The 26,219-nt window shown below is 40.3% G+C and overlaps 2 protein-coding genes across 14 annotated transcripts in view; one reads left to right on the top strand and one right to left on the bottom strand.

Annotated features, from left to right (window-relative positions):
• Window positions 1-26,219, bottom strand: part of DYRK1A (dual specificity tyrosine phosphorylation regulated kinase 1A) — a 154,791-nt gene that overhangs the window by 27,976 nt on the left and 100,596 nt on the right. For 3 of the 13 annotated variants that reach the window (XM_087937624.1, XM_087937626.1, XM_087937627.1), the window contains one exon: window positions 757-900. The exons of 8 other annotated variants lie outside the window; for them this stretch is intronic. The gene's annotated coding sequence lies outside the window, so the exon portion shown is untranslated. The remainder of the gene's footprint in view (window positions 1-756; window positions 901-26,219) is intronic. 2 more of the 13 variants (XM_087937623.1, XM_087937625.1) reach the window with 1 other exon arrangement.
• On the top strand, window positions 6,488-9,266 carry LOC148125337 (uncharacterized). Its single transcript, XM_087937864.1, is given in 4 exon segments — window positions 6,488-6,648; window positions 7,296-7,781; window positions 8,299-8,601; window positions 8,603-9,266. Coding segments are annotated over 4 exon segments (1,614 nt in total).

Below are 26,219 nucleotides of genomic sequence, written 5' to 3'. Positions count from 1 at the left end.
AATCAATTAGAAAACTGATTCATTCGATGCAAAATCCACTGCAATTGAGGTCTGAAAAATCAAGACTTTACTGTAATAAGTTGAAAAGAGATAGGCAACCAACATATGGGTGTCTTCTACCAAATTCTCTCCCAATCCCCTAGCCCAAAAAGCCAGTCCCAAAAGTAGGTGGTTTTGCTGAGTGCCACAGATTGTGACTAAAAAGGAAGGAGAATCTCCAAAGATTAGATGGAAGCACTCCCATCTACTTGTCATTTTTTAACCAACCTTTCAAGCTGTTATCTTCCACACACTTTTATCTGGATCCAACTAGGTTTTTTCATATATGCACTGAGTTAGCAAAACTGTATAGAGAAAGAAACAAACCTATCCCAACCAACCAAGACATTCTACAGTTGTCAGCCCTACTAGATCAGGGGTGTCAAACTCACATCATCATGACAGTGTCATGTGACTTTTCCCCCCTTTGCTGGCCATGGCATGGGCATGGTCAAGCGTTACGCATCTGGCCCATGGTCCAGGAGTTTGACAACCCTGTACTAGACCAACAACTCTACAGTAAGGCTGAAACTACTTTTATTAAGATTAGCTATAATAATACTCTTTCAGGTCTGATTATGTTGTGTCTCCTCCCCTTCTTATAGTTCAGTGAATTAGACAGGCATCTCTACCTGAACCACTTTTGAATGTTATCCTGCTATTCTAAGCTTATAAAATGTGTCAGCCCCTTTTGCCTAGGTAACGGCTCTTGCATACCTCCTCCAAGATCATCCTTCCTTACTCTCTACAAGAGTGATGAAGCAGTTACTGCCTTCAATTGGTATTTGCTGCCACAATCTTCTTTTCCTCCCCTCAACCAGTGGTATAGCAGCAAAGCTGAACAAAGGGAAATGACTTCCCCTGCCAATTAAGAAACACAAGGTCACTTAGCTTAGCATCTGGTGATCAGTTTCAAGAGGTCTAGCTATCCTGAAGCATGTTCCGGACAACATCCCTCTCTAAGATGTAAATGTATATCAAAAATATTTATTTAGTATCGAAACTGTATTAATATGCATTAGCACCATGTTAAAAGTTATGTTTAAAGAATGACGCTTTCAGAGAGACAGGAGAACAATTAATGGTGCATGTCTTGAGTACATACAAAATAAAATTACCCCCCTCAACTCTGATTATTCATTACAGCTAGGTTGTATATGGGATATACATACACACAATTCTGTACACTTTCTGAGAAGGTACTGAATTTTCAACTTAAGTATAGATCTGCTTTACTTGGTCGTAAAACAGTAGGTTTTATTGGAGAATTGGTATGTGCCTCCATTAATAACTTTTCTTTTTCACATTTAGGTGAGAAACTTGTTTAAATCCTCATTTTTTTTGTTAATGCTTTCAAACTTAGTAAGTTTTTCAATTTAAATGTTATTTAATGTGTAACAATCTTGTGGGAATCTGGTTCTGCTGTTCCATTCCAGAGTGCATCAACTTTTAGCCCAACCTAAGATAGTATTCTATTTTTTTAAACAGAAAATTATATTATTTCAATCTGGTGCTTATTTTGAAATTCTTGAATATTAAAAACTTATTAACACAGAAATTGGGGAGCCAATTATTTGCTGAGGTGGCTCCATTGCTCTTAATATCTACTGTCTTCCCTTAGTTTTTAATAACAGGCTTTAAAAATTTTCAGATTGTAAATTTTAAGATATATTGTTTTATAATTTTGTTGTATGCCATCCAGTCACTTTTTTTTTTAAGATGGGCAGCCCTATAAATTGGATGGATGGACCGACTGACTATCAAAAATGTTTTAAGGGATTGCCAATAATGACGTGACAATGCTCTGCACTGAAAACAGAGATGTACTATTTCTGTGAATCATTTCAGCCCAAACATCTAAAATAGCATTCATTTCATAAAAAGTACAATATTGTTGCCCAGCTTTTCTCCACACAACATTAAGCATAACACAACATCCTTGCTACATTTTTTAAAAATTTCCATTATAGAACAGAGGTTATCTGGGGATCTTTGAAGTGCAGGACAAGGTGAAGCTCAACCACACATAACCAAAATTAGGCCAGAGCATCAAGTCTTTCACCAGTGAACAGTTACATAAATTTTGGACCTGTCGTGTAAAGAAGAGCACAAAGAGCAGGCAAATTCAGTCAGTGGTGGCAGAAATGAAGTTGCTGCTCATTTGGGGGTGGGGTGGGGGTTGTTACAGAGCTTAATTTTTTTTTAAATCTGATAAACATCTATATGAAGCTTTCAGAAGAGGCTGTCCACTATGGTGAAATATCCACATGTTGATGGGTATCCAGCGATTAATCTTCTAATAGGTCCTAATGGAGATGCAAAAAACTCAGTGAGAAGCTAACCTCACCCTAATCCCGGAAAATGTCAGAATTTGAATGGGGAAGATTAGTCTTAAACACAACCTAAGCAGGCACCAATACTTATTGATTCTAAGATTATCTTTACATTATACGCTATCCATAAAAAATGGGCTAAGCATTTTTGGGGAGAGGACTATTGGGGAGTCATAATTCTTGGTAGAAGAACATATGGTAAAAGATGGAACAGATACCAACTATGCCTAGGGAGGTTTTTGCTCAGCTTGTTCTAGTCTACCAATTGTGGCTCTCCTTAAAACAGGATGTACTGGGCACCATCACACGTGATTCTTGTGATACATTGTTTAGTTTATGCTTGAAGGCCATCCAGAAACTTCTGCTGCCACAAAGTTCAATGGACTGTGCACTTATTGCTAGCTTGTGATACTGCCATATTACACTATAGCTGTTTCTAACTACAATTCAAGGTTATAGCCATACCATTAAAGTCCTATATGGCTAGAGGTCTAAGTATGTTTTTCCCATATAGATTCTGTCCACCCACTACAAAAAAAGATAGAATTTTATATGACAATAAAATTTGCCATGTTTGATATAGGGAACTAGGCACCAAGAAAAGCTATGTAAAATACAACTCTTTTATAGGTATGTAGTAAAAAACTGCTGTCACAAACATTCTTGTCTAGTCTTTCAAAATAATTCTTGGTATATTTACAATGGTGTAGGTCCATTGGAATTTCAAGTAATTTGTAGAATCATTGTGCTTGTTCTTAGGAGGCTTTAAAACACGCTTTCTCTATCTTCTACATTTTCAGCTTCAGACAGAAATTGGAGATCAATGGAGATATGGAAAGATGGAACAGAAAATATGTAAAATTTCTGTAAATGCTATATGCAACTGAAAGAAAATATTTTTCAAAGTCTTTATGATAATATTACAGTATTTGCATAACGTTGAGAAGAGGCAAGATTTGAAACATGGGCAATATTTATTTTTAGCATTCCTGATGCTAAATTACTACAGTATAACATCATTTCTTTATAAAATGCTTTATATATCACATAAAAATAAAGCACACTTTATTCAGACAATAATGAATTGATTGGCTGAATTTCTCTTAAATTGTTTTTAATTTTTGTTACAAACTGTTGAATTATAATGAATGTAAGCATTTCTTCCATTCTGCAGGCTGAGTACTGTAAAGGTTAACCATGGGGGAAAAATACTCAGATGATAAAAGGTTACATACTCCACCTTCCAATATATTGAAGTTTGTTTTTTTAAAAAAACTAATTTTTGGGGGGAGAATTTTAGGGGGGAGAATAAAAAAGATTCATTGAACATCAAATCCTAATGGCGTGCTGGGCGGGAGGTGAGGCCAGGACACTGTTGGACTTAGAAGTTTGACCACACCCCCCAAGGGAGTCTCCAGCCCGAGCAGCCGGGGGGGGGGGAGGGAAGGAGAAAGCACAAACCTTCCTCTGCACAAAGCTCCACAATAGACACGGTGTAAAAGAACGGCACGCGCATGTCAGTGCGACATGATTATTGGCTGACATGATTGAACTTCCCAGCCCAAGAGTGGGCCGGGCTGGGTGAGGCAGCAGCAGAACAGCCGCAGGTGAGGTAGACGCTGAAAGTGGCCAGGGCATGTCGGTGCGAGTGTACTGAAGGCGGGGCTTTTTGCCCCGCTTGCACTCTCTTCTGGAACGGGGGTGGTGCAATTGAAGGGGAGAAGCGGATGAAGGTGTTGTTTCTGCAGCAAAATGATTGGCCATCCCTCACTTGGAGCTTCTTTTCTGACGCCACTCACACCGTGCCGCCCGCACACGGGTGGTACAAGGCTAGGCACATAGATCTGAGCTAATTGACCCCACACCACAGGACACGGAGCTGCCCACCAGGGTAGCAGAGAGCAGCCTGGACAGGAGGGTAAAAGCCCTCGTGAGCCCAGCAGCAGTATGGGCAGCTGTTCAGCAGCCAGTACCCACCGCAGCCGAGAAGTGTCCCAGCAGCAGCAGGGCCAGCAGGCAGGGTGTGCAGAGACTGGGAGTGCTGAGAGCTTGGCCAGGGGGTGTCACGAGGGGTGGAGGCCAGAGCTGAAGTCAGACAGAACAGGTTGTGCTGTAACAGCATGGAGAGTGCAGCGAATCACTCCTGCCGTCTATTAGCTTGACTGGAAAACAGCCCAGCCATGGCAACACTAGCCCCCAGCAGCAGCAGGTGCAACAGGCAGATAGTGGGATGGAGACAGTCAGGCCGGCAGTAGCAGTGCTCCCACTCCTGTTGGCCCCCATGCTTGCTGCCTCCTATATTGAAAAAAATAAGACACCCCCCAAAATAAGCCTGAGTGCTCAGTTTGGAGGTCAAAAGAAAATAAGATCGGATAATATGCCACTTATCAGTCTCATTTTCTTAATCTGAAATGTAATCAATAGCAGAAAACTCAAAAACTGCGCATATTAAGAAAACTTTATACCCTTTTATATTTTAGTATGATTTCTGGCATCTCAAATTTGGAGTTGTTTCTTCTACAATTTATGTATCATTTAAAAATAAAACTTTAGTAATACTTCATAATCCATTTTTATTGTTTGGAAAAAATGGAAAAGAATGGGGGGAGGAGGTCGGAACTATTGTGATAGTTGTTACACTACAATTCCCAGCATTCCTCATCAATGGCTTTGTTTTCTGTGCATGTCAGAAGCTGCAATTAACCACAATTTGGAGTGCTATAGTTTTTTAATTTCAACATACAGACTCAAAATTAAATATAATTTGAAAGTATCAGCTAATACGTTTCAGAAAGCAACTTATAGGTCGATGAACTGAGTGCAGAACATAAATTCTTAAATTATCTAGTAAGTTTGGAAAATCTTCCCAAGTAGTGTAATTAATTTGTACTCCAACATTGTACCTTTCAGGTATAGTGCAAACCAGAATACTACATAACAATGTACATTTTATTTATGGTGCCTTCACATCAGTTTGCAATTCCTGGTGGCTGCCTGGACAAGTCACTGTAGCTTTCTTGGCAAGATTTTACAGAAATTGCTTGCCATTGCTTCTTTCCTAGGGATGAAAGAGAATGACTGGTCATGCAGCAGGCTTCATACCTAAAGTGGGATTAGAATTCAGTGTCTTGATTTCTATCCTGGTGCCTTAATCACTATACCAAATTGGCTCTCAGTATAATGTAGGTGTGGTTAATCTTAACAACTAGACTACAACCATTTACATGCATCAACCTGTGTCCAAAAGAATTCAACAATACTATTGGGAAATTATGCAATGAATTAAGAATAGAATATATATTTAGAGATGACCAATTTAAATTTTGGAGGTGGGGAATGCACGTTGGGAAGAAATAATGTATTTGTATAGACATACAATTCAACCTATAATCTTTTAACAGATTTGCCAAAATTAGAATTTCACAATCCAAAGAAATATATTGTTCCAACCTAGAGAAGGTAATGGATTTTCCCCCAATTCATTAATTAGACAGGTGGGATAAAATGCAGTTCCCCATTGTGGTGGAGTTAGCATTCAGGATTGAGTGATCAGTCTCTGCTTGCTGATTGGACTGGGTCTGTCAAAACTTTGAGGACACTCCCTCTGCTGTTAGGGACCTCCCCAGAAATTGACTCAGTCAGCTAGCTGGACAATGTGTTAATTTCTTCTCCTAAACAACCAAAATTTAATTGAATTTAATTGACAAACAAAGAAAAAAAAATCACAATCCTGAATACTATTTCAAAGAGGAATCGATCTACAGGTTTGACAGCTGTCATAGACAGCGCAGTCGGGGGCTTCAGCCCAGGCCGCCGGACCGGCTGAGAGCCTATCTACATCGTACTGTGATCCCTTTTGTGGGAGGTGTGTAGAAACTCCATCCATACCGCTTCCCCACACTTTGGCTCGGCAAGGCTCTCAATGGCTTTAATCGGCCGTTGCAGATGCCTGTTTAACTGCAGCAGCGTTAAAGAGGTAGAAGACTGCAGCGAAGGAAGGAATCTCCAAACAGAGTGACAGGTAAGGTAGGGAGAGTAGCTTTAGAGTACTTAAGGTTAGGAAAGGTTGCAGAGCAACTGGTGGAAACTCCGGAATAAAAACCTTGGAGTTAAAGATGGCGGAGTCAAACACTAGCCGCGATGTCAGGAGAGACGAGGAGACGGCTTGCTGGCCGTCACGCTCTCTAAGCCCAGTAGCCCCAGACCAAACAGGTTCCTGTTATAGCCCCAAGCCAAAGGACAAGGTTGCAGGGGCTCGAAAGACTCCAAGGAAGCTGTGTGCCAAAGAGACAAGGCTCTAGATAAGTTGTGGGTGCAGGGAAAAGTGGCCCAAACTTCTGAAGAAATGGCGCCCATTTTAGTTTCCCGCCTAAATCAGGAGTGACCGTTATTAACAGGAGATAGGCATCTGCAAACTGACAGGAGTGCAGTAACAGAAGCGGCCACAGGGGGAGCAGAAGAGCAGCAGGACTCTATTGAGACTTCAGAGATTAGAAATTTTTTCTGTCTGCCCAACAACAGAACAATTGACAATTTCTGATCAGAGACACAGAAGGGTTTCAGAAGCCACATTCACCCCCATGTCAGCTGGAATTAGGCCAGTCAGGAGGCAGAAGTCTGACTACCAGGTTAATATGCAGGCTATGTTAAATGAGGCACTAAGACAAGGGATGTCAGCTGTCTTGAGACAGCCTAGGAGATCACCCTCAGACGCTTCAGTCCCTTTATCCAGATGTAGCAGGAGACACAGGTCTCATCATGAGGATGATTTTTCCCTGCATTCAAAATCAGGGTCATATGTTCCTGCTGAAAGCTCCCACTTTATCACATCTGAAAGTGGGCAACTGATGGACAGAAACTACTCTGATGATGAAGGCCTCAACAATGCTGACCAAGTCTCTATACCAGTTCTGTTCCAACCAGCCATCTTCAGGTTGCTTCTTTTCAAGGTGAAAAAAGCCCAGGGCGAGGCTTGGTTCCTGAACCACAGGAGCCTACTGACCCTTCTGAGGACCCCAATGACCCACTATTTTCAGAAAAAACAGTAACAGCAGATGTAATCCCTGCGCCAAAGATGTTCACCACTGTCATCCAAAGGCAATGGTCATCCCTTGGGTCGGATCCAAGCCCTTCCTCCCTGGACAAGATGTTCAACATGGGAGGAGATCTAGCCAAAGCCCTGGAAGTGCCTGATGTTGATGCTCCGGTTGCAGCCCTGCAAGCCACCACTGACATCCCTGGGGAGCCTGAGGACTCGCTGAAGGCGGAGGACGAGAGGCTGAGCAAACGTTGCAGAAAACACACCTGTCGGCAGCATGAGCAGCGAGGGCCTCCACAGCCGCATCTTTCTTTAACAGGGCCTCTCTTATCTGGCTCCAGGAGCTGCAAGAGAGAATTCCACTGGACGATGTCAGATCACACCAACATGTGAACAAGTTATTAGCAGCAGTGGAATTTTCAGCCAATGCCACCCTCAGTGCAGACAGATTTGCATCTAAGGCAATAGGGGGAACTGTTATCTCTCATCGCCTGCTCTGGCTAAGGCAATGGCAGGCTGACATGAGACATAAGTGGAGGTTGGCCACTGCCCCCTTTAAGGGGGACATGTATTTGGAGAGGCTCTGGACAAGGTTCTGGTGGACTCCAAGGACAAGGGGAAGGTCTTGCTATCCAGGTCCAGAAGGGGGGACTTCAGACCAACACCCTATGTCAGACACTCCTATTATAGGACCCATGAAGCAGGAGGAGGGTTCTCTTGGCCACAGAGGCCTTTCGTCCCCAGGCAGGAGAACCCCCAGGACAGGTAAAAGTCACCCATTTACCAATAAAGCGGCCCTTTCGAGGGGGTGGGGGTTGTTCCTTCCGACGCCCCAGATAAACTTGATGTCAACCCTCCCATTGGGGGATGTCTGGCATTATTTGCCAGGTGTTGGGAGGAGGTAACCACAGACGCCTGGGTCCTGGAGATGGTCCAGTCGGGCCTATCCACAGACTTCCTTTCTATACCCCCGAGGTTTTTCATTTGTTGTCCTGTCTCTGGCAATAGAGAAAGAAAGGCCCCTATGGAAACAGCTATTCAGCACCTGCTGGAAATTCAGGCTATTCAGCCGGTGCCTGAGGGCCAACAGGGCATGGGATTTTATTCCATCTTATTTGTAATCCCCAAGGCCTCGGGGGGATGGAGGACAATTCTGAACTTGAAGCGTCTTAACTGCTGGATGAAATACAGACGATTCACTCCAGTCTATTTTGGAGGGAATTAGGGAAGGGGACTTCCTAACCTCCATAGATTTAACGGAGGCCTACCTCCATGTCTCCATCATTCCAGCCCATCGACAGTTCCTCAGGTTCTGCTATAATGGAAGGCACTATCAATACAGGGCCTTGCCCTTTGGACTCTCATCAGCCCCCAGGTCATTTATGAAGCTGTTGGCAGCCCACCTTAGGGCAATTCCAGTAAGAGTCCAGTGTTACCTGGATGGTATACTGGTCCAGTCATCTTCCCCATCAAGGGCAGCAGAGGATTTGGAAATCACCATTCAGGTGCTCCAAGAGCATGGCTTCTCTGTCAACGAAGCCAAAAGTCACTTCACTCCCATCAATACATTACTCCATCTGGGAGCTGTAATAGATACCATTTCTTGCAAGGTGTACTTATCCCAGGAATGTCAGGAGAGTATCAGGGAGTTAATTGGGCAAGTAAAATCCAAACCTAGAGTGTCCCTGGCTACGCTTTCCAAGCTCCCGGGAAAAATGATATCATGCATTAATATAGTGCCCTGGGCTAGACTGCATGCCAGGTCCCAATTGTTTCTTCTACCCTATCAGAAGACAGGTAGGAGTTGTTCCCTCTTGCAGGTGAGATTAACTCCATTGGTCCTTAAATCTCTCTGATGGTGGTCATCTGAGGCGCTTTCCATGGGACTCTTCGTCACAGAACTAGACAGGTTAGTGCTGGCCGTGGATGCCAGTCTTTATGGCTGGGGAGCCCACCTTCAATCCAGGTTGGTCCAGGGACAATGGTCCCAGGTGGATTTGGGCCATAATATCAATTGGCTAGAGCTTCGAACGGTCCATTTGGCCCTGACACAACTAGAGGATGCTGTCTCAGATAAGGACATCCTGATCTTGACTGACAATGTGTCAATCAAGGCACACATTAACTGTCAAGGTGGGACACATTCAGGGCCCCTGATGCTAGAGGCAGAACAACTCTGCTTATGGGCAGAGACACACCAGGTATCGCTCAGAGCTGAGCACACTGCAGGCGTGGCCAATGTTGAGGCTGGCTGGCTTAGCAGAGCCACCATTGACCGTGCAGAGTGGCGTTTGCACCCTGATTTATTTCAGGAGCTGCTGGAGCACTTCGGATGACAGCAGTGGATCTCTTCGCTTCCCGGGACAACACGCAACTCCCAAGTTTCTACTCCAGGTTTGCGGTTCCAGGGCAGAGGGAACCAACGCTTTACGCAGCCCTTGGCCATGGGAGCTCCTGTATGCCCTTCCTCCTCTGCCCGATCCCGAGGGTCATCCAGAAACTGTTGGAGGAAAGAACAGAACTTATACTTATAGCCCCCCATTGGCCCAGGAGGCCATGGTTTGCAGACTTAGTAAACCTTTCCATCTCCAGATCTTCGAGGATACCGGAGGACAGAGTGTCAGCCAGGGGCCAATATTACATCCACAGCCCCAGTGGCTCCAGTTGGCTGTCTGGAGATTGAGCGGAGGGAATCTCTGATCCGGGACAACTATTCCTCCAGAGTAATAAGAACTATCCAGGCCTTCAGGAGACCCTCCACCAACCGCATCTATGATCCAACCTGGAAGGCTTTCAGTGAATGGTGTTCTAAGTCTGACATTGTCTCTTCTGGGGCCTCAATTGCCCAGGTACTGGACTTCCTCCAAGAGGGCCTAGACAAGGGATTTTCACCTAACACTTTGCGAAGGCAGGTTGCAGCCTTGTCCTCTGTTCTGTCCTTGGGGGAAGTAGAATCTTTGTCTAGACATCCCATAGTCCGCAGGTTTCTGAAGGTGCTACAAACCTGAGGCCTCCAGTGGTTCATCGATATCCGACATGGGACCTCTCTAAAGTACTGCAGTCGCTGACTGAGGCCCCATTTGAACCACTGAGGTCAACCCCTTGCAGTTTTTGTCTTGTAAGTTAGCCTTTCTGATATCAATCACCTCTGCCAGAAGGATTTCGGACCTGGCAGCTTTGTCTGTCAGGAAAGACCTTTGTGTGTTTCACCACCAACCGAGTGGTGTTACGACTAGACCATTCATGCCAAAGGTGAACTCATGGTTCTACAGAACCCAGGAATTAATCTTACCTAACTTTTGTCTGCATCCTGTGCATGCGTTAGAAAGAAGATGGCATACTCTGGACATTCGGAGAGCTTTGAGGATTTACTTTAAGAGAACATCGTCCTTCAAGAGGTCTGAATCCCTCTTTAATTCCTTTCAACCTTCTACCATGGGCTGCAAGGTGACTCCAACGGCTGTGGGGAGATGGATAAGACTATGCATATCCAAAGCCTACCAATCCCAAGGACTTGCAGTAACTTCAAGGATAACAGCGCACTCAACAAGGAGTGCAGCCACATCAGCGGCATGGGCCACCCAGGCCTCTTTGGAGGAGGCTTGCAGGGCAGCTACCTGGGCCTCACCTTCTCCATTCATCAGACACTATAAGCTGGACTCTTTTGCTTCTGCTGAGGCAGCTTTTGGACGGAGGGTTCTGCAAAAGGTCCATCCTGTATAAGGAATTCGGATTGCACTAGGCCCACCTATAGGACAGCTTGCTTTGGTATGTCCCAATCCTGAATGCTATCTCCACTACAATGGAGAAGGATCATTGGTTTCACCTGATACGACCTTTCTCTTTGTGTGGAGGTAGCATTCAGTCCCACCCATTTGTGATGCGTTCCAAATGTGATGGTATATGTTATGATTATAGAACACGTCAGTCTGTCACTATTCCTTCGCCAATTTCTGGGGAGGTCCCTAACAGAAGAGGGAGTGTCCTCAAAGTTTTGACAGACCCAGTCCAATCAGCAAGCAGATACTGATCACCCAATCCTGAATGCTATCTGTACCCAAAGAGAAAGGTCGTATCAGGTGAGAACCAGCGACCCTTATCTAGAAATGGGTTAGAAAGACAGAATTGCTTTATTTATTTCTAGTGTACAAAATTATAAAACTACCAAAAACACATGGATATATATCTGGGAAAACCAAATTAATACTTAAGGATAGTTGGGCTCTTCAAAGTACTTGACTTACAACAGATCACTTAGTGATAGGTCAAATTTACTATGCTCTCCCACCTATAACTGAGATCTGAAGTTCTGACAGTCTCTCTCTCCCCCCATGCTCACTTGACCCCATTTTAGGCACTTAACAACTGGTTCACATTTACAGACATTTGTAATGTCCTGCAGTCACATGACTGATTTACAATGTTTTTGCCAAAAAGGAGAAGAACAAAAAAAAACCTAAGGCAGAGAGAAAAAAATGCCATTGAATATGGTATTTTCCACTTATTGATCAAATGAGAATAATCGCTGCCTAGTTCACTGTTTCCCAACTGAGGTAATTTCTGGATGGGAACACTTCAACGGTCAAAATTCTCATCAATGGCCATGCTGGTTGTGAAATTCTGGGATTTGAAATTCACAAATCCATAAATTCCTTGGATTGCTAACTTGAAATCTAGGGCCTCTATAATGCAATTGTTTATATAATTAGTACTTTCAAAACTTTCAATTTTAAAAGCACAGAGAATGTGAGACACAAGTAGTATAAAATGATTTTGAATGGATACACAAGAATTTCAGAGAATTCAAATCATCCTCTGGAAATTTAATAAAAAATGTACAGTGAAACACAACCATTTTCATAATTCTTACAAATATGGAAAATAAAAAAAATCTATCAGAGTATAAATTGTGAGCAAATATTCTGTACTTTGTAAATTTTAATTTATTAGAAACAAGGGATTTATATCACATCAACTCAAATTAACAAAGTGCACCTGTAATATTTTAAAGAATAAATAGAAATACAATATTATTTAATAATGCAGATTAATACATTCTGCTTGGATATTTAACTTTCTGCCTTTATTTATTAGTAATTATTTGACAAAGAGATGAAAAGGACCACACAATTCTATGTCACATTTCTAACTTCAATTGTAACAACTGCCTTTAGAAAGCTATAACTACCTTTATCCCACTTTTAAAATCAAATAAAAATTTGATTTTTCTACAGGTAGTCCTCAACTTACAAACATTTGTTCGGTAATTGTTTGAAGTTACGATGATGCTGAAAGAATTGTGGTTATGACTGGTCCTCAGAGTACCAAAGATATGCAGTACGAAAGATCTCACCAACCCTGCAGTCAAATCATCATAATCTGGGCACTTGGCAACTAGTTCACCTTTACAATGGCTGCAGCACCCCATAATTTGTGACCTGCCCTCCTGGCTTCCCCAGAAAGTCAATAAGGAAGCCAGCAGGATAGGACATAAGTCACTCAGGTAAATCTCCCCATTTTGTGCACCTTTCACCAGCCTCTCTACACTTGCACTCTGATGGCCACTTGTGCACCCCTTGATCCTCACACTTCCCTCGGATCTTCATGTACTCCCACATGCTTTCCCTAATTCTCCTTATGCCTCCCATATGTACCTTTCCCCAACCTTTGCTGTGCCTCCCTCATATCCTCACACATACGCATGTTCCCTCAACCAACAGCAGCTGAACTCAAAAGAGTGAGTCAAAGTATTTTGGGAGCGGAATTGTAGCACATTCCCTATAGTTTCAAGTGTCCTAACATCTTGGGAACTTAGAGGGGAAAAATTCTAGCCATACACTTGGGTGCATTAGCCTATACAACAACAGTAATATATTTCTGATGACAGGTCAGAGAAGAGAAAAAAAAGTAGAGAATGAGATATCAGGTAAGATCACATTCAGGGATTAAGAATCGTTTTAAATTACTGATTCATTGAAAGATATCAACTGAAGACAACAGAAAATTGAGATTTATGGGCAACGCAATTTTTGTCCACCTTCTGTAATAATACTTTTTTTTTTTTTTTTTGCAAATATCAGTTAGCTTGCTGCATAATTAGTCAGCCAACTAATTGACCAGGAATCTGCAGGCTCATTTAATATTGTGGTATGGAATAACCTTAGCAAACCAGAAAAGGGGAAGCAGACCGATTGTTCCTGTTTTAGTGGTCAATGTACATCTGGCCACAGCTAGGAATGACTGCCAGATATATGTTGCAAAAGCCCCAACCAGCATTATGAGCAAGTATGTGTTTCCTAGTACCAGTGATAAGTGACCCCTCCATTTTCACTTTGCATGGATAATGGGGCATAATTGTTTCTCAAGAACAATTAGGACTTAGTCGATCTGCAACAGGGGATGACTCAGGGCTAACCCTTCAAGTCACCAGAAATTTTTCTGTAGCCCCTTTTGTACTCTCTGAGCTTAGTTGGGTTTTTCTGCAGACATTTCGTTACATAACTAGATATGATCAGGAAATCATTCCCTTCATACTTACTTTATATCATTCATCCAAGTTTAAGAACCTTTTCCTATAATTGTTTAGTACTATGTATCTTTTTTATTTTCATTAGTCTAAACAATCTCATTGTTTTTAGCAAATGTAGGTCCTTTTCTGTAACTCAGGGCAATAGCAATCTGAAACCATTGGGAGAACTATATGTTGAAATTTCATTCAAATTTATAAATAAAATGGGGGTAATTAACTCCATTTATATTCACAATATTAGAATTATTAACTAAAGCAAGAATTAAGCTTCCTATTTTGTTTTATACATACAACAGGAGAAACAATCACTCATATTACAGAAGATGGAGGCCTGCTTATCAATCTTATGTCCTGTTTCTAAAAATCTTAACTTAGATATACAAAATCAAGTGGGCATTGTGCTGTGTAAGAGTCTTAAAAATATATACAGATATAATCATTTGGATACTTTTGAGTTAGCTCAGTGCAAAAACAATAATTTTATGACCAACCCCTACAACTTTAGCATCCCTCAATCATGTGATCAGCATTGTAGTCTATGTGTTGTTCTATGGCTGACCTTTTGCTTTTCTTCCCTCCCTTGCAAAGCAAACATTTGAAATAAAGGAATTATGAAATAGTAAGCAGGCACACAATGGGGAATACAGATTGCAAGGAATGAGGTGGCACTGGGAGTTGCAAACATGATATGCAAACAGCTGATGCATTTCCCATATGTCTGCTTACTCTCTTGCAATCCCTTCTCTAATCTTTGTACTGGGGGGTGGAATCAGGCACAGAAGAGATTTCCCACAGAAATCGTGGAGATTGCTTAAATAAGTAGAGGGGGAGAAGAAGAGATAGAAGAAAAAGGGATTACAAGAGAGTGAACAGCAACACAAAGGGGAAATACACTGGCTGTTTGCATAGCATAGAATTACTGAGCTGGAAGGAACCTTGGAGGTCTTCTAGTCCAACCCCTTTCCCAAGACAAGAGTGCTTGTACTATCTTGGACAAATGGTTGTCAAACTTTTCTTGAATACCTCTACCAATGAAGCACCCACAAAACTCTAGGTGGCAAGCTGTTCCAGCTGTTCTATTAATCATTGTCACTCCCAAGAAATCCATCGTTAAGAGAGTTCCAGGTGGCATATCTGACAACCTTTTGGAAAACTGCTATTACGCTTCCTCTAAGCTTTCTCTTCATTAGGATAAACATACCCAATTCCTTTAGTTGCTCATCATGCAATTTAGCCTCCAGACCCCTTATCATCTTTGTTGCTCTTCTCTGCATTTTTTCTAGTGCCTCAGCATTATACACCTGCTTATTCTATTGTAATCTCTTTCTCTCCAATGAATATAAATATAAACATTAATTTCTTTGTTATCCCAGCACTCAGGTAAACGTTCCAAAGGGTGGGTGGTTAAAAGAGAAACAAAAGCTGAAGGTGTGAAGCTGATTAGTCTTTTCAGCAATATACAGCAGCTGGAAGCCAAATATCTGAGGCAAACATTCCAAAGGGCAGGGGAGTTGGAGAAAGTAAAGTAGAGTAGGGATGATGGGATTTCTTTATTTGACAGAGCTTCTAGTCCTGATTATGATTGCTAAATGAGGACTACCTTATATAGGCCTTTCATTCAAAATAATAATTTCATATACCTAATCAATATATAAAGATTAAATCGCAAGAAAGACAGGGAGGAAAACAGACACTCAGATTAAAACATAGAATAGAAAGAACTACAAAGACCATGAAATTACAGGTGCATTCACAGTATACATAGTGGAGATATAAGGAGACATATGTGGGAGAAGGCCTGGCAGAGCCAAGGGAAGGAGTTTAAAAGGGATCAATTTAGAGTCATTACATAGCCAGAAGCCAACTAAGTCCAACCTCCCTTGAATGCCTAGACTTACCTAATTCTAATAAAATACTGATCTTTAGTTGAGAAGATTCATGTGCATAGGCTTTTAACAATAAATCAATTAATCTGAACCTTCATGTGTGGCCCTGGTTTTTTGTGATCTCACATGACAAATTATGCATTGCAATGTGAATCACTGATGTTGAGATACATACAAAAAAGGTTGGGATTTCTATCATGACATGATACACATTTCATTATTTTTTTCATCACCATAGTTTGTACCAGTTTATACCATAATATGTACATATATTGATAAATAAACTAAAATCTCAAGACAACACTACACTTCTGAATAGGGTGAAGATTTACAATTGGATAGTCAATTGTTTTTCATCACTGTAATTTTTATCATTCATCTCTATGTGCCTATTAATAATTGAAAATAATGTCTCAAAAAGATTCTAGATTGTTTTAGAACAGTGCTACAATCATGGATAAGGTGAAGAAAGCAAACATATTTCCTTCTTGGAATAAAGGAAATGAATTTATCCTATATAATATTAATTAACAGTAAAGGCACATGAACAATATCAGTGCCATTCCTTGTTCCTTACCCCCAAAAGTGAAATCTTTGAGACAAGTGTTTGAACAAAGTCTAAGCACACAATATTATGAATAAAAACATAACATTCCGAAGGCACTCTAGATGTTCCTTACAATTTGAAATGACTTTGACACTCCAGAGTAAATGTAGCTAAATGAACTGTGTGTGTGTGTGTGTATAAAAGTTCTATACATGAACAAATTCACAACTGTTTATCCTACACACAATGTATATTTAAAGCAAATCCTCTCATTAAAAGTTCTTCTGCAGTTATCTTATTCTTACTTTTCAAGGCTAACTAACCATGCCATTTACAAGCCCCTCAAAAGTATCCTAGAGGTCATATTCCAGATGACCCACTACAGTTCTCACCTTATGACCAGTCACTTAACAACTATTCATAATTATAATAATCCCAAAATGGGTACTTTATATTCATAAAGCACTTCTGCCCATCGTAAAATGGACTACCTTCCTCAACCCTGCATGGTCATGTTACGTTTTGGGAGTTTGGCAACTGGCTTGCCTTTACATCATTTGCAACATCTGGCAGTCACGTAACCACAATTTGTGACTTTTTCTTGCAAGTTTCCAACAAAAAATGGCCATTCAGAAGACAAGGTTCGCACTTACAAACATGGTATTTACTTAATGACTATTACAAAACAAGTTGTAAAATCAGGCCTGGTCACATGGGTGCCTTAACTTATGACCATAATGATTTTCAATCAGAAAGCTAATCCCAATTGTGGCTGTTAAGTCAAGGATTTTCTGTACTGAGGTCTAATGAATAGCTATTTGGGACAAGAACTTCTCATCAATGTTAAGAATGATTTCTTTCCCACAAAAATATGCCTTCTGTTTAATTCTCTTACATCATTTAATTCCAAACTTTATATTTGTGCTTCAAATTTCTTGTAAGATAAATTTATGTTTACTGCTTTAATTAATATTTAAAACAAGAAAAACTGTTACCTTTTACTTGTTTACTAGGCATTTTAACTGTTTTAATGGCTTGTTTGTGTAGATTTTTAGTATATTTAATACACTCTTTAGTTTATATTTTTATTATTCATAGATTCTGCTTGTATGCCATATCTTAAGAAAGTGCCTTTTCAAAAAAAAAACCCATACATTTCATAATTGAGAGTAACACTGATTTTGGACTTCACTGTTTTTTTTAATCATATACAGGCAGTCCTTGACTTAGGATCAAAATTGATCCCAAAAGTTCTGTTGCTAAGTGAAACAGTTAAGTGAATTTTGCCCTATTTTACAACCTTTCTTGACACAGTTGTTAAGTGAATCACTGCAGTTGTTAAGTTAGTAACACAGTTGTTAAGTAAATCTGGCTTCCCCATTGACTTTTTCTTGTAAGAATGTCACAGAAGGTGATCACATAACCCAAAGTCACTGCAACTATCATAAATATGCGTCAGTTGCTAAGTGTCTTTGATCATGTGACCATAGGGATGCTGTAATGGTGTGAAAAACGTAAGTCACTTTTTTCAGTGCTTTTGTAACTTCAAATGGTTGCTGAATGAAAGGTTGTAAGTCGAGGACTACCTGTATTTTACAAGTTAAAGGCAGACAGTTTTTTGTAGTAGTTAAAGTGGCCGAAAAACTGGAAGACTGTGAGTTCTAGGCCTCTTTTAGGCAGGAAAGCATACTGGGTAACTTTAGGTTAATCGCTCTCTCCGAATGCAGTCTACTTCATAGTGTTGCTGTTATGGAAAAAATAGGTAGGCATAAAAAGAAACAGAATAGAATAGAATACTTTATTTGGCCAAGCATGATTAGGCACACAAGGATTTTGTGTTCAATGCAGAAGTTTCTCAGTGTATATGCAAAACAATAGAGGAATAATAATCATAATATAATACCAATTAAGAGCAGATAGTAGAGAAGATATAAAGGGTATTAATAATATTACAGCCATACAACATGGGTAAATATCCTTAGACATAAAACAATACTGCGAGAAATAGGTATTCAGCAGAGTGAGGGCCCAAGGGAAAAAAACTGTCTTGTGTCTAGATGTTTTGGCATGCAATGCCCTATAGCAGTGTGCTGAGGGAAAGAGTTGAAACAATTTATGTTCAGGATGTAAGGAGTCTGTAGGTCTTTTTTTTAAGTGCAAGAGGAAGCAAGCATGGGGGCTGACGGGAGCGGGAATGCAGCAACTGCTGGCTCTGCCCTCTCCGTCCCACTGTCTGCTTGCTCGTGTCAGCAACAGGCCAAGCTCTCAGCATGCCTCGTCCTCCACCCACCCTGCTTGCTGGCCCAGCTAATGCTGGGACACTTTGACGCTGCTGTGGGTACCATGCTGGCTGCCAAGTGGCTGTCCATGCTGCTGGTGGCCTTGTGGGGGCTCTTTGCCCTCCTGGCAGGGTGGGTGGAGGCCGGGGTGTGCCAATAGCTTGGCCCTGATTGAGGCCACGAGCAAACAGACAATGGGACTGAGAGAGCAGGGCCGGTGGTAGCTGTCCAAACCCTTTTCACCGAGAAGGAGACGAAACTTTGCCTGCCTGCAAAGGGGATGCTTTGAAACGGAGATAATCGCTCCATTTCAAAGCATCCCTTTGCAAGCACATGAAACTTTGAGGTTCTGTCATTTCTCTGTCCAGACGAAAAGCGTTTGGTTGCCTGTGGGGTGCTTGGGAATGGAGTGATTAGTCAGGAGGGCGAAGAGTCCTCTCAAGGCCGGCAGCAGCATGGGCAGCAGCTTGGCAGCTATGCACTTTTCACCCAGAGGGAGACGAAGCTACGACTGCTTACAAAAGGGATGCTTTGAAATGGAATTGCTCCTTTCCTAAGCATCCCATAGGTAACCAAACACTTTTCCCCCAGGTGGAGAAATGATGGAGACTCAAAGCTTTGTATGCCTGCAAACGGAACATTAGCTCTGTTTCAAAGCATTCCCTTTGCAAACAGACGGAGCTTCATCCCCCTCTGCGCAAAAAGTGCACAGCAGAACCAGGTGGAGATAAGAGGCAATCCCAACGTGCTGCCCATTTTGTCCCCTCATCTCTTGGTTTGCCAGGGGCTGCACCAAAACATCAGAATAGTGTGCCTCCCCCATGCCTCTGCTTGCTGCTGGTGCCACTGCGCAAGCCTCCGGTGAGTCAGGCAGCCATACAGCATGTCCAGATTGCCTGTCTTCTCCCCCCACCTCTGTCTCCCCATTTGGACTTAATGGTATTTGCACTGTGCCAAGGGGACAGTGGGCTGTGGCTGCTGCCGGGCACTGTTGGCCCCTATGTACTCACAACCATTCATGCTAGCCACACCCATCCCCCGGGCTTATTTTGGGGGGTAGGGCTTATATTAGACCCACCCCAAAAAATCAGGCTAGGGCTTATTTTCAGGGAAATACACTATTTTCTGAGGTTTCCTTATGACCCACGCAATATAAAGGTCTTCAATGGAAGGCGGGCTGGTTGCAGTGTTTTTTTCTGCATTCTAACTACCCACTGGAGTCTGTACTTGTCCTGTTTAGTTGCTGTACCAAAGCAGAATGTTATTAAACTACAGATTCCTCTGTAGAACAGCTCCTGGAATAGTATGAATTTCCTAAATTGACAGAGGAAGAATAGTCTTTGTTGTGTTTTTTCATGATAATTCCAGGGGTGGGATTCTACCAGTTCTGTCCATCTCTGTAGATCCGGTAGCTCTGAACAGCAGCAGACAGAGAGCATACATAGAACCAGTTCTATGTCTGCTGCTGTTTTGGCCCACCCACCCGCCCAGGCTCTTACCTGACCTTTATTTCCTGCTTTTTCAACCGCAGCTGCTGTTGAAGAAGCAGGAAAAAAGTGCTTTTTCAACCGCTGCGCACCCACGTGCAGCACTGCTCAGCTGTCCAGGCAGCTAGCTGATGACAATATATACACGCGTGCAGCATAAAATCACCGAACCCATAGTTACACCGGTTGGATCCCACCCCTGGTTAACTCTAATGTTAGGTATTCATTTCAAATCCTAGAAGATTATAGAACTCTGAAACTTGAAGGATTCTACTGCTGTGCTGTCAAATATAGTAAGAGGCGAGAGAGTAGGACGACTCTTCCTAAAATACGTTCTCATCTCTACAGTTTTCAGCCTGTTCAGCTCTAGATTGTTCCAGCTGCAGCATAGGGCCAGTTGTTCAATCTCATACATATGCAGACTCATCATCTTCTTGAATTAGACCAATGACTGTTGTATCATCTGTAAACTTCAGAGGGATCTTTAGAGATACAGTCATTGGTATACAGAGAAGAGCAATGGAGAGAGCACACAGCCCAGGGGAGCATCTGGGCTAACTGACTGGGTGCTTGATGTGATTTCTTCTAGCTTCACCTGTTGCTTCCTATCTGTCAAAAAGCTAATAATCCACCTTCACGTATGGCCATATACAGTTGGCTGAATCAATTTGGAGTGAAGAATTGAATGCTGAGCTGAAGTCTACCAAATTTTTAAGAAAATGATAATTGTTAAAGAGAAATGCAAAGCAAAATAAGAAAGCAAAGCAAAATAAGCCGAATTATGGCACATGTCTCTACTAGTGATAGACCAGCCTTCCTCAACCTAAGGAACAACATACAGAATTCTCAGGCAGTATGATGGGAATTGTCATCCACTGAATTACAAAAGGTATCAGGCTGAGGAAGCCTGGCTCTGAAAGGCTTCTGTATTATAGATTTGGTGTGTTTTACCAAAATTACAAAAGATAAGTAAATTGTAAACGGCTCAAATTAATTTTTAAATAATTATTTTTCCAATTGTATTTTTTTCAAAATTAAATCAAGAGGCTCATATGCAGTTCTTATGCCCTGAGATAATTTATATTACTGCTCTTTTAATATTGTGTTGTTTCTCAGATATAAGCAACTTCCTAGTCTTATCTGATATCTATAAACACTATATAAAACACCAAACATAATATCCTGCACTTTTAAAAAATAAATTTTACTAAGTTTTCAAATTTTAAAAACATAAAACTTTATACATTGTTATAAACATCAAGACATCTTTTGCATCTCCTTACATTTTTCAGTATATGTACTTACTTATTCCTTTACCATTACATCTTACTCTTGCTATAAATCAATATCTTTTATCCTTACACATCCATCTTCTCCATGGTATTTTTACATATTCCCTCATTCTTTTCCTAATTGCCATTTCATTTTCTTTTTATTTCTAAACCACTCATACCAGGCATCCCAGGCCCTATAATAAATTGAATCTTCTCTGTCTTTTATTTTCATTGTTAGCCTGTCCATCTCTATACAATCTATTATTATTTTTTACCATGCCTTCCGATGGAACCCTTTTTTCCTTCCAGAGTTGTGCGTACGAAATCCTTGCAGCTGTTAATATGTGTAACATGATATATCTATCTGTTTTATTGCATTTCTGTGTTATTATACCTAATAAAAAAGTTTCCGGGTTAATAAAATCCTGCACTTTTTAAGAATATTTATCTCCATAAAATTTCTAGCATACAGTCTTAAACTACGTTTTCATTGCAAGCAACAGAAATTAAATCCTTATTTCTTCTTCTGTTCTAAAATCTCTATCTGCCTGCAATAAGTGGAAACTGCTGCAGATCATTAAATACTCATTTATCAATGTCTCTGGCCAAGCGACACAATGCAGCAGAATAGCACACAGAAAGCACCCTGAACCCCAGCAACAGCAGCTAATTAGCATAGCCTACCACTAAAACAACACCATACGATTGGAAGCATTGGCAGAGAGCTGGCCAATCAAGGCAGGTTATGCAAATAGCAAGCTCTGGTTGCCAGGCTAGAGCTGCTTCTCTTTGTCCAATAGGAAAACAAGCAATAAACAAGAAATGAAATTGAGCTTTGTCACATTTTCTAGTTTGTATTAACACTTTCTAGTTAAAAACAAAATTAGTAGCGACTGCGCTGGATGAGAATAATGTTCAATGTTTCACCACCACCCCCAAAAAGGAAAAGCAATAATAAAACTCTATACAGGAACTAGAACTAACTATTGAAGGAGAAAAATTCTCTGTAACTATACAATTCTACTATAGCAAGTTGTCATAATAATATAAAAAATATAATATAACAAACCTTGTGGATAGTCTAGCATTTAATTTCAAGTGTTTTAAAATGTTTTTATAGCAATCAATAATGTACTTAAATTTAAGAAAAGCAAAAAGAACAATGGCTTAAAGGGGTGAGGTAAAAAATTTCAGTATCAGAAATTTTAGCTGCTTCCTCACTCTGTATTCCATCCAGATGGAATATAGGATACGAATATAAATCAATACACACCAAATATTTTAAGTTGACTAGGTAAAATTTTCTTCATGTACACTTTTGAAGGCTACATCTTTGGAAGGAAGATGAAACAAGTTAAATTAATGAATAAATGCATGAAATGTTCTAGAGCACCAGGTGCAGAAAAACAGTTATAAATCATTTTATAACTCAAGATAGCAAAAATGATTGAGCTTTTATAAAAAGTTTCTAATCTAACAGCTCCACTACTGAATCAAGACATTTCATTTTTCCATTTGCAAATTGACTTTCATCAGTGATAGAAAACTGCCTGAAAGGAACAACAGAAGGCAAAGACAATGCTACAGTTGCCCATCACTGACCAATACAAGAAATTGAAGGGGAAAATATGATACAGCTGGAATTATCTCTAGTCGGCTGGCCAACTATTTCAATCGCCATTAAAATTGTGCAAGCAAAAGACAAGCATAAAAAAGAAGAAGAGCATGAGTAGACAAGACAAAGAATAAATGAAAACCAATACTTGTGAATCTCCAAAACAAATAACTATTCCTGATGATTAAGATCACAATCTCAATAATATGGGATTGATTAAAAACTGAAGACCAGATATTGAGCATAGTACAAATATGGCCATTTTAATGTTATGCTAAATATTCTTAAGCAGAGAACAGTACCGCTATGTAGTGGAAGGACAGTTTAGTGAAATCTATCAACATGTATATTGTATATCAGGAAAGGAAAGGCATAATTCTAACGAATGAAATATTAGAAATCCAAAATAATCTCCTCCCATGCTTTTCCAGCAAGAGATATAATATAATTCACACATATGTGCCTAATGTCCAGCAGGGGATGCTTTGTGCTAAGGTCAGGAAAAGCGAAGATCTCTCAGAGCACACAACACTGAATACAATCTTATTTAGTGGTTATGCTTCACTTTATCTTGTTCCTTTGCTCCCTACGTATGTATAAAGTTAATCTACCATTTTGCATTTCATCAGACCAGTATAAGAGTTGAATAGACATTAGGACTATACAAATCTGCTGAAAGAAGTATTTTGGTTTGAATTGTTAAAAGTACCTATATCTTTTTTCTAGGCTTTCATTAGTTGCTTTCATGAATTTATATATATGGGACTAGCTCAATACCCATACTTTGCTACAAAACTATGTGGTCGGGCTTAGTTTTGGGGAGGAAAATGGGGGGGGGGGGGAATTCTGCCTCTGCCTACCAGCATCCATTGGTATTGATATGGCTAGCATCCTGTCAGTGTGTGAGAGAGTTGAGAGGTATTTGGAAACTGAAACAGTATTTGCTGTGTGAGCAAGGAGACAGCAAGGAGCCTGGGCATGGCTAAGCTCAACTGTTCTGTACTAAAGCTGGTTGCTGCTTTGAAACTAAAACTGAAACTCCTCCCCTCTGCTTGTGTTTGCGTTTGCAACAGATTTCTTTTCAGGTGGGGAGAGGGAGTACAACTCCTTAGCATCAGAGCATGTTAATAATAATATACAAAATACTAATGTTCTGATGGTCATTTTGAAAAATCCTTTCTTAGTGAGCACCTAGAAGCCAAGAGGAACATACATGCCAAATTTCAAGTTGGTAGGCGGTTCTGGAGATTTTGTGATGATGCGCGAGTGGTATTTCGCTTTCATAGATAGATAGATAGATAGATAGATAGATAGATAGATAGATAGATAGATAGATAGATAGATAGATAGACAGACAGACAGACAGACAGATAGATTATGGGGTCTGTATAACCAAGCCCAGCTGGTGTCAGCCAGCATAACTCATGTGTTATAAAAACAGTTCAGAATAATAAAAACTCGTTCAGATTCTGAAGAGAATATTAAGTGCATTCCAATTTCCATTTAGGCTCTAAAAATCAAGTAAATTGGAAATTAAGTGTTTAATATCCACACAACAAAACTCATAAAGATTTTGATGAGCCTCATGTGTTATGGATTTAGAAATAACTGTCCCAGCCAGATTTGTATCGACATAACTCCCATTATTTTAAACAGTTCCTGCTTCTATAGTTGATTATAAATCAGTAACAGAATGAATCTGCAATTATTTCTTCCACATATATATGGTAGATAGTTTCCCCCAATGCTTCATGAATTATGAAGTTATATGGACCTTTATAGGTGGATTTCCTGGAAAAATCTGAATTAATATTCCCCCTATATAAGTGAACATGATTTCAGTTAACATACAGTATTTATCTTCCATATCCATAGTCTGTTTAAATATTTCACATAATTATTTAATGTGGAAAAAAACCTGCTTTGAGGTTTAGGAAGATTTTTTTAAAAAAATAAACCTCTGGTGTAGGAGAAGAAAATTATTTTTATTGGAAAGTTGGAAATTGTATCATGCAATATGCAAATGAAATAAATGTGCAACACACTTTTGCTTCTCAGTTAGAACAATCACTTGAAAAATGATTGGATCTCTGAAATTGCCAATCTTGCCTGAAGTAGAAAATTTTACAAGCCTCTACTCTACCTTCCACCTTCCACTGTTTTTATTATACAATAATGTTCATAATTCCTCCTCTCATCCAACCCTTGCCATTTTAAAATATTAAATTATGGTAACAAAATACTCCTTCAAGCAGCCTGATCAAAATCCCACATCACCACATCAAAGCAAGAGAGTCCATCCCCGCCTGCAATTCAATAGAATACCACACACCATTTCACATGCTATCACCCAAAATTCCCCAATCTTTCAAGTATTTTACATTAAAGGAAATAAAGGATTTCATCAACAGCAGTTAACGTGAACAGAACTGTAAGCATGCTTGTGCTTTTTTTCATGCTTGTAATTAAAAAAAAAAACAATATTCAGTATGGAACACAAGAACTGGAACTTTATAGCAGAACATCAAAGTTCAAACCACTATTCTTTTCATTTAAAGAAAAATATTTAGCCACCATACACACTCAATAGCTGGAATGATATCGTAACCAGAGATATGTACGCATGAATGCATTTGTTTATTTGTCGTCCCCCCCCCCCTAATCTTGTGGTTCAGGGGACTACTGGCATGTGCTTTGCATATGGATACGGTTAGTGGGATACTACAAATTCTCTGTCTACAGATAGTCCTTAACTTACAACCATTCATTTAGCAACAATTTGAAATCATAATAGTAATTTTAAAAAGTGATTATCAACCAGTCTTCAAATTTACAATCTTCGCAACATCTCCATGATCACATGATCTAAAAATTGGGCATTTGGTAACTGGCATATATTTACGATGATAGCAGCATCCTGGGAACATGTGATCAGTATTTGTGACCTTCCCAGCTGGTTTCCAAAAGCAAAGTCAATGGGGAAAGGATGACAAATTGAAATTCATCTAGTAAAGGCATATTTGAATTATCCTCCCCAATATTTACCAACGCACTTCCCACTCTCTCACCACAAACTTGTAAACAGAAATATTCTTAAAGAAGAGCAAAGAACTACTGTCCAAGGCGGATCAAGATTTGTTCCAGAATTGTTTTACAACTAATTGTAATATTGTACTTTAACTTTTCAAAATT

Source organism: Pseudonaja textilis, chromosome 7 (assembly GCF_049901715.1).
Source record: "Pseudonaja textilis isolate UNSWEBS1 chromosome 7, rPseTex1.2, whole genome shotgun sequence".
NCBI classification, from domain to species: domain Eukaryota; kingdom Metazoa; phylum Chordata; class Lepidosauria; order Squamata; family Elapidae; genus Pseudonaja; species Pseudonaja textilis.
This window is presented reverse-complemented; position numbering and strand designations above follow the sequence as displayed.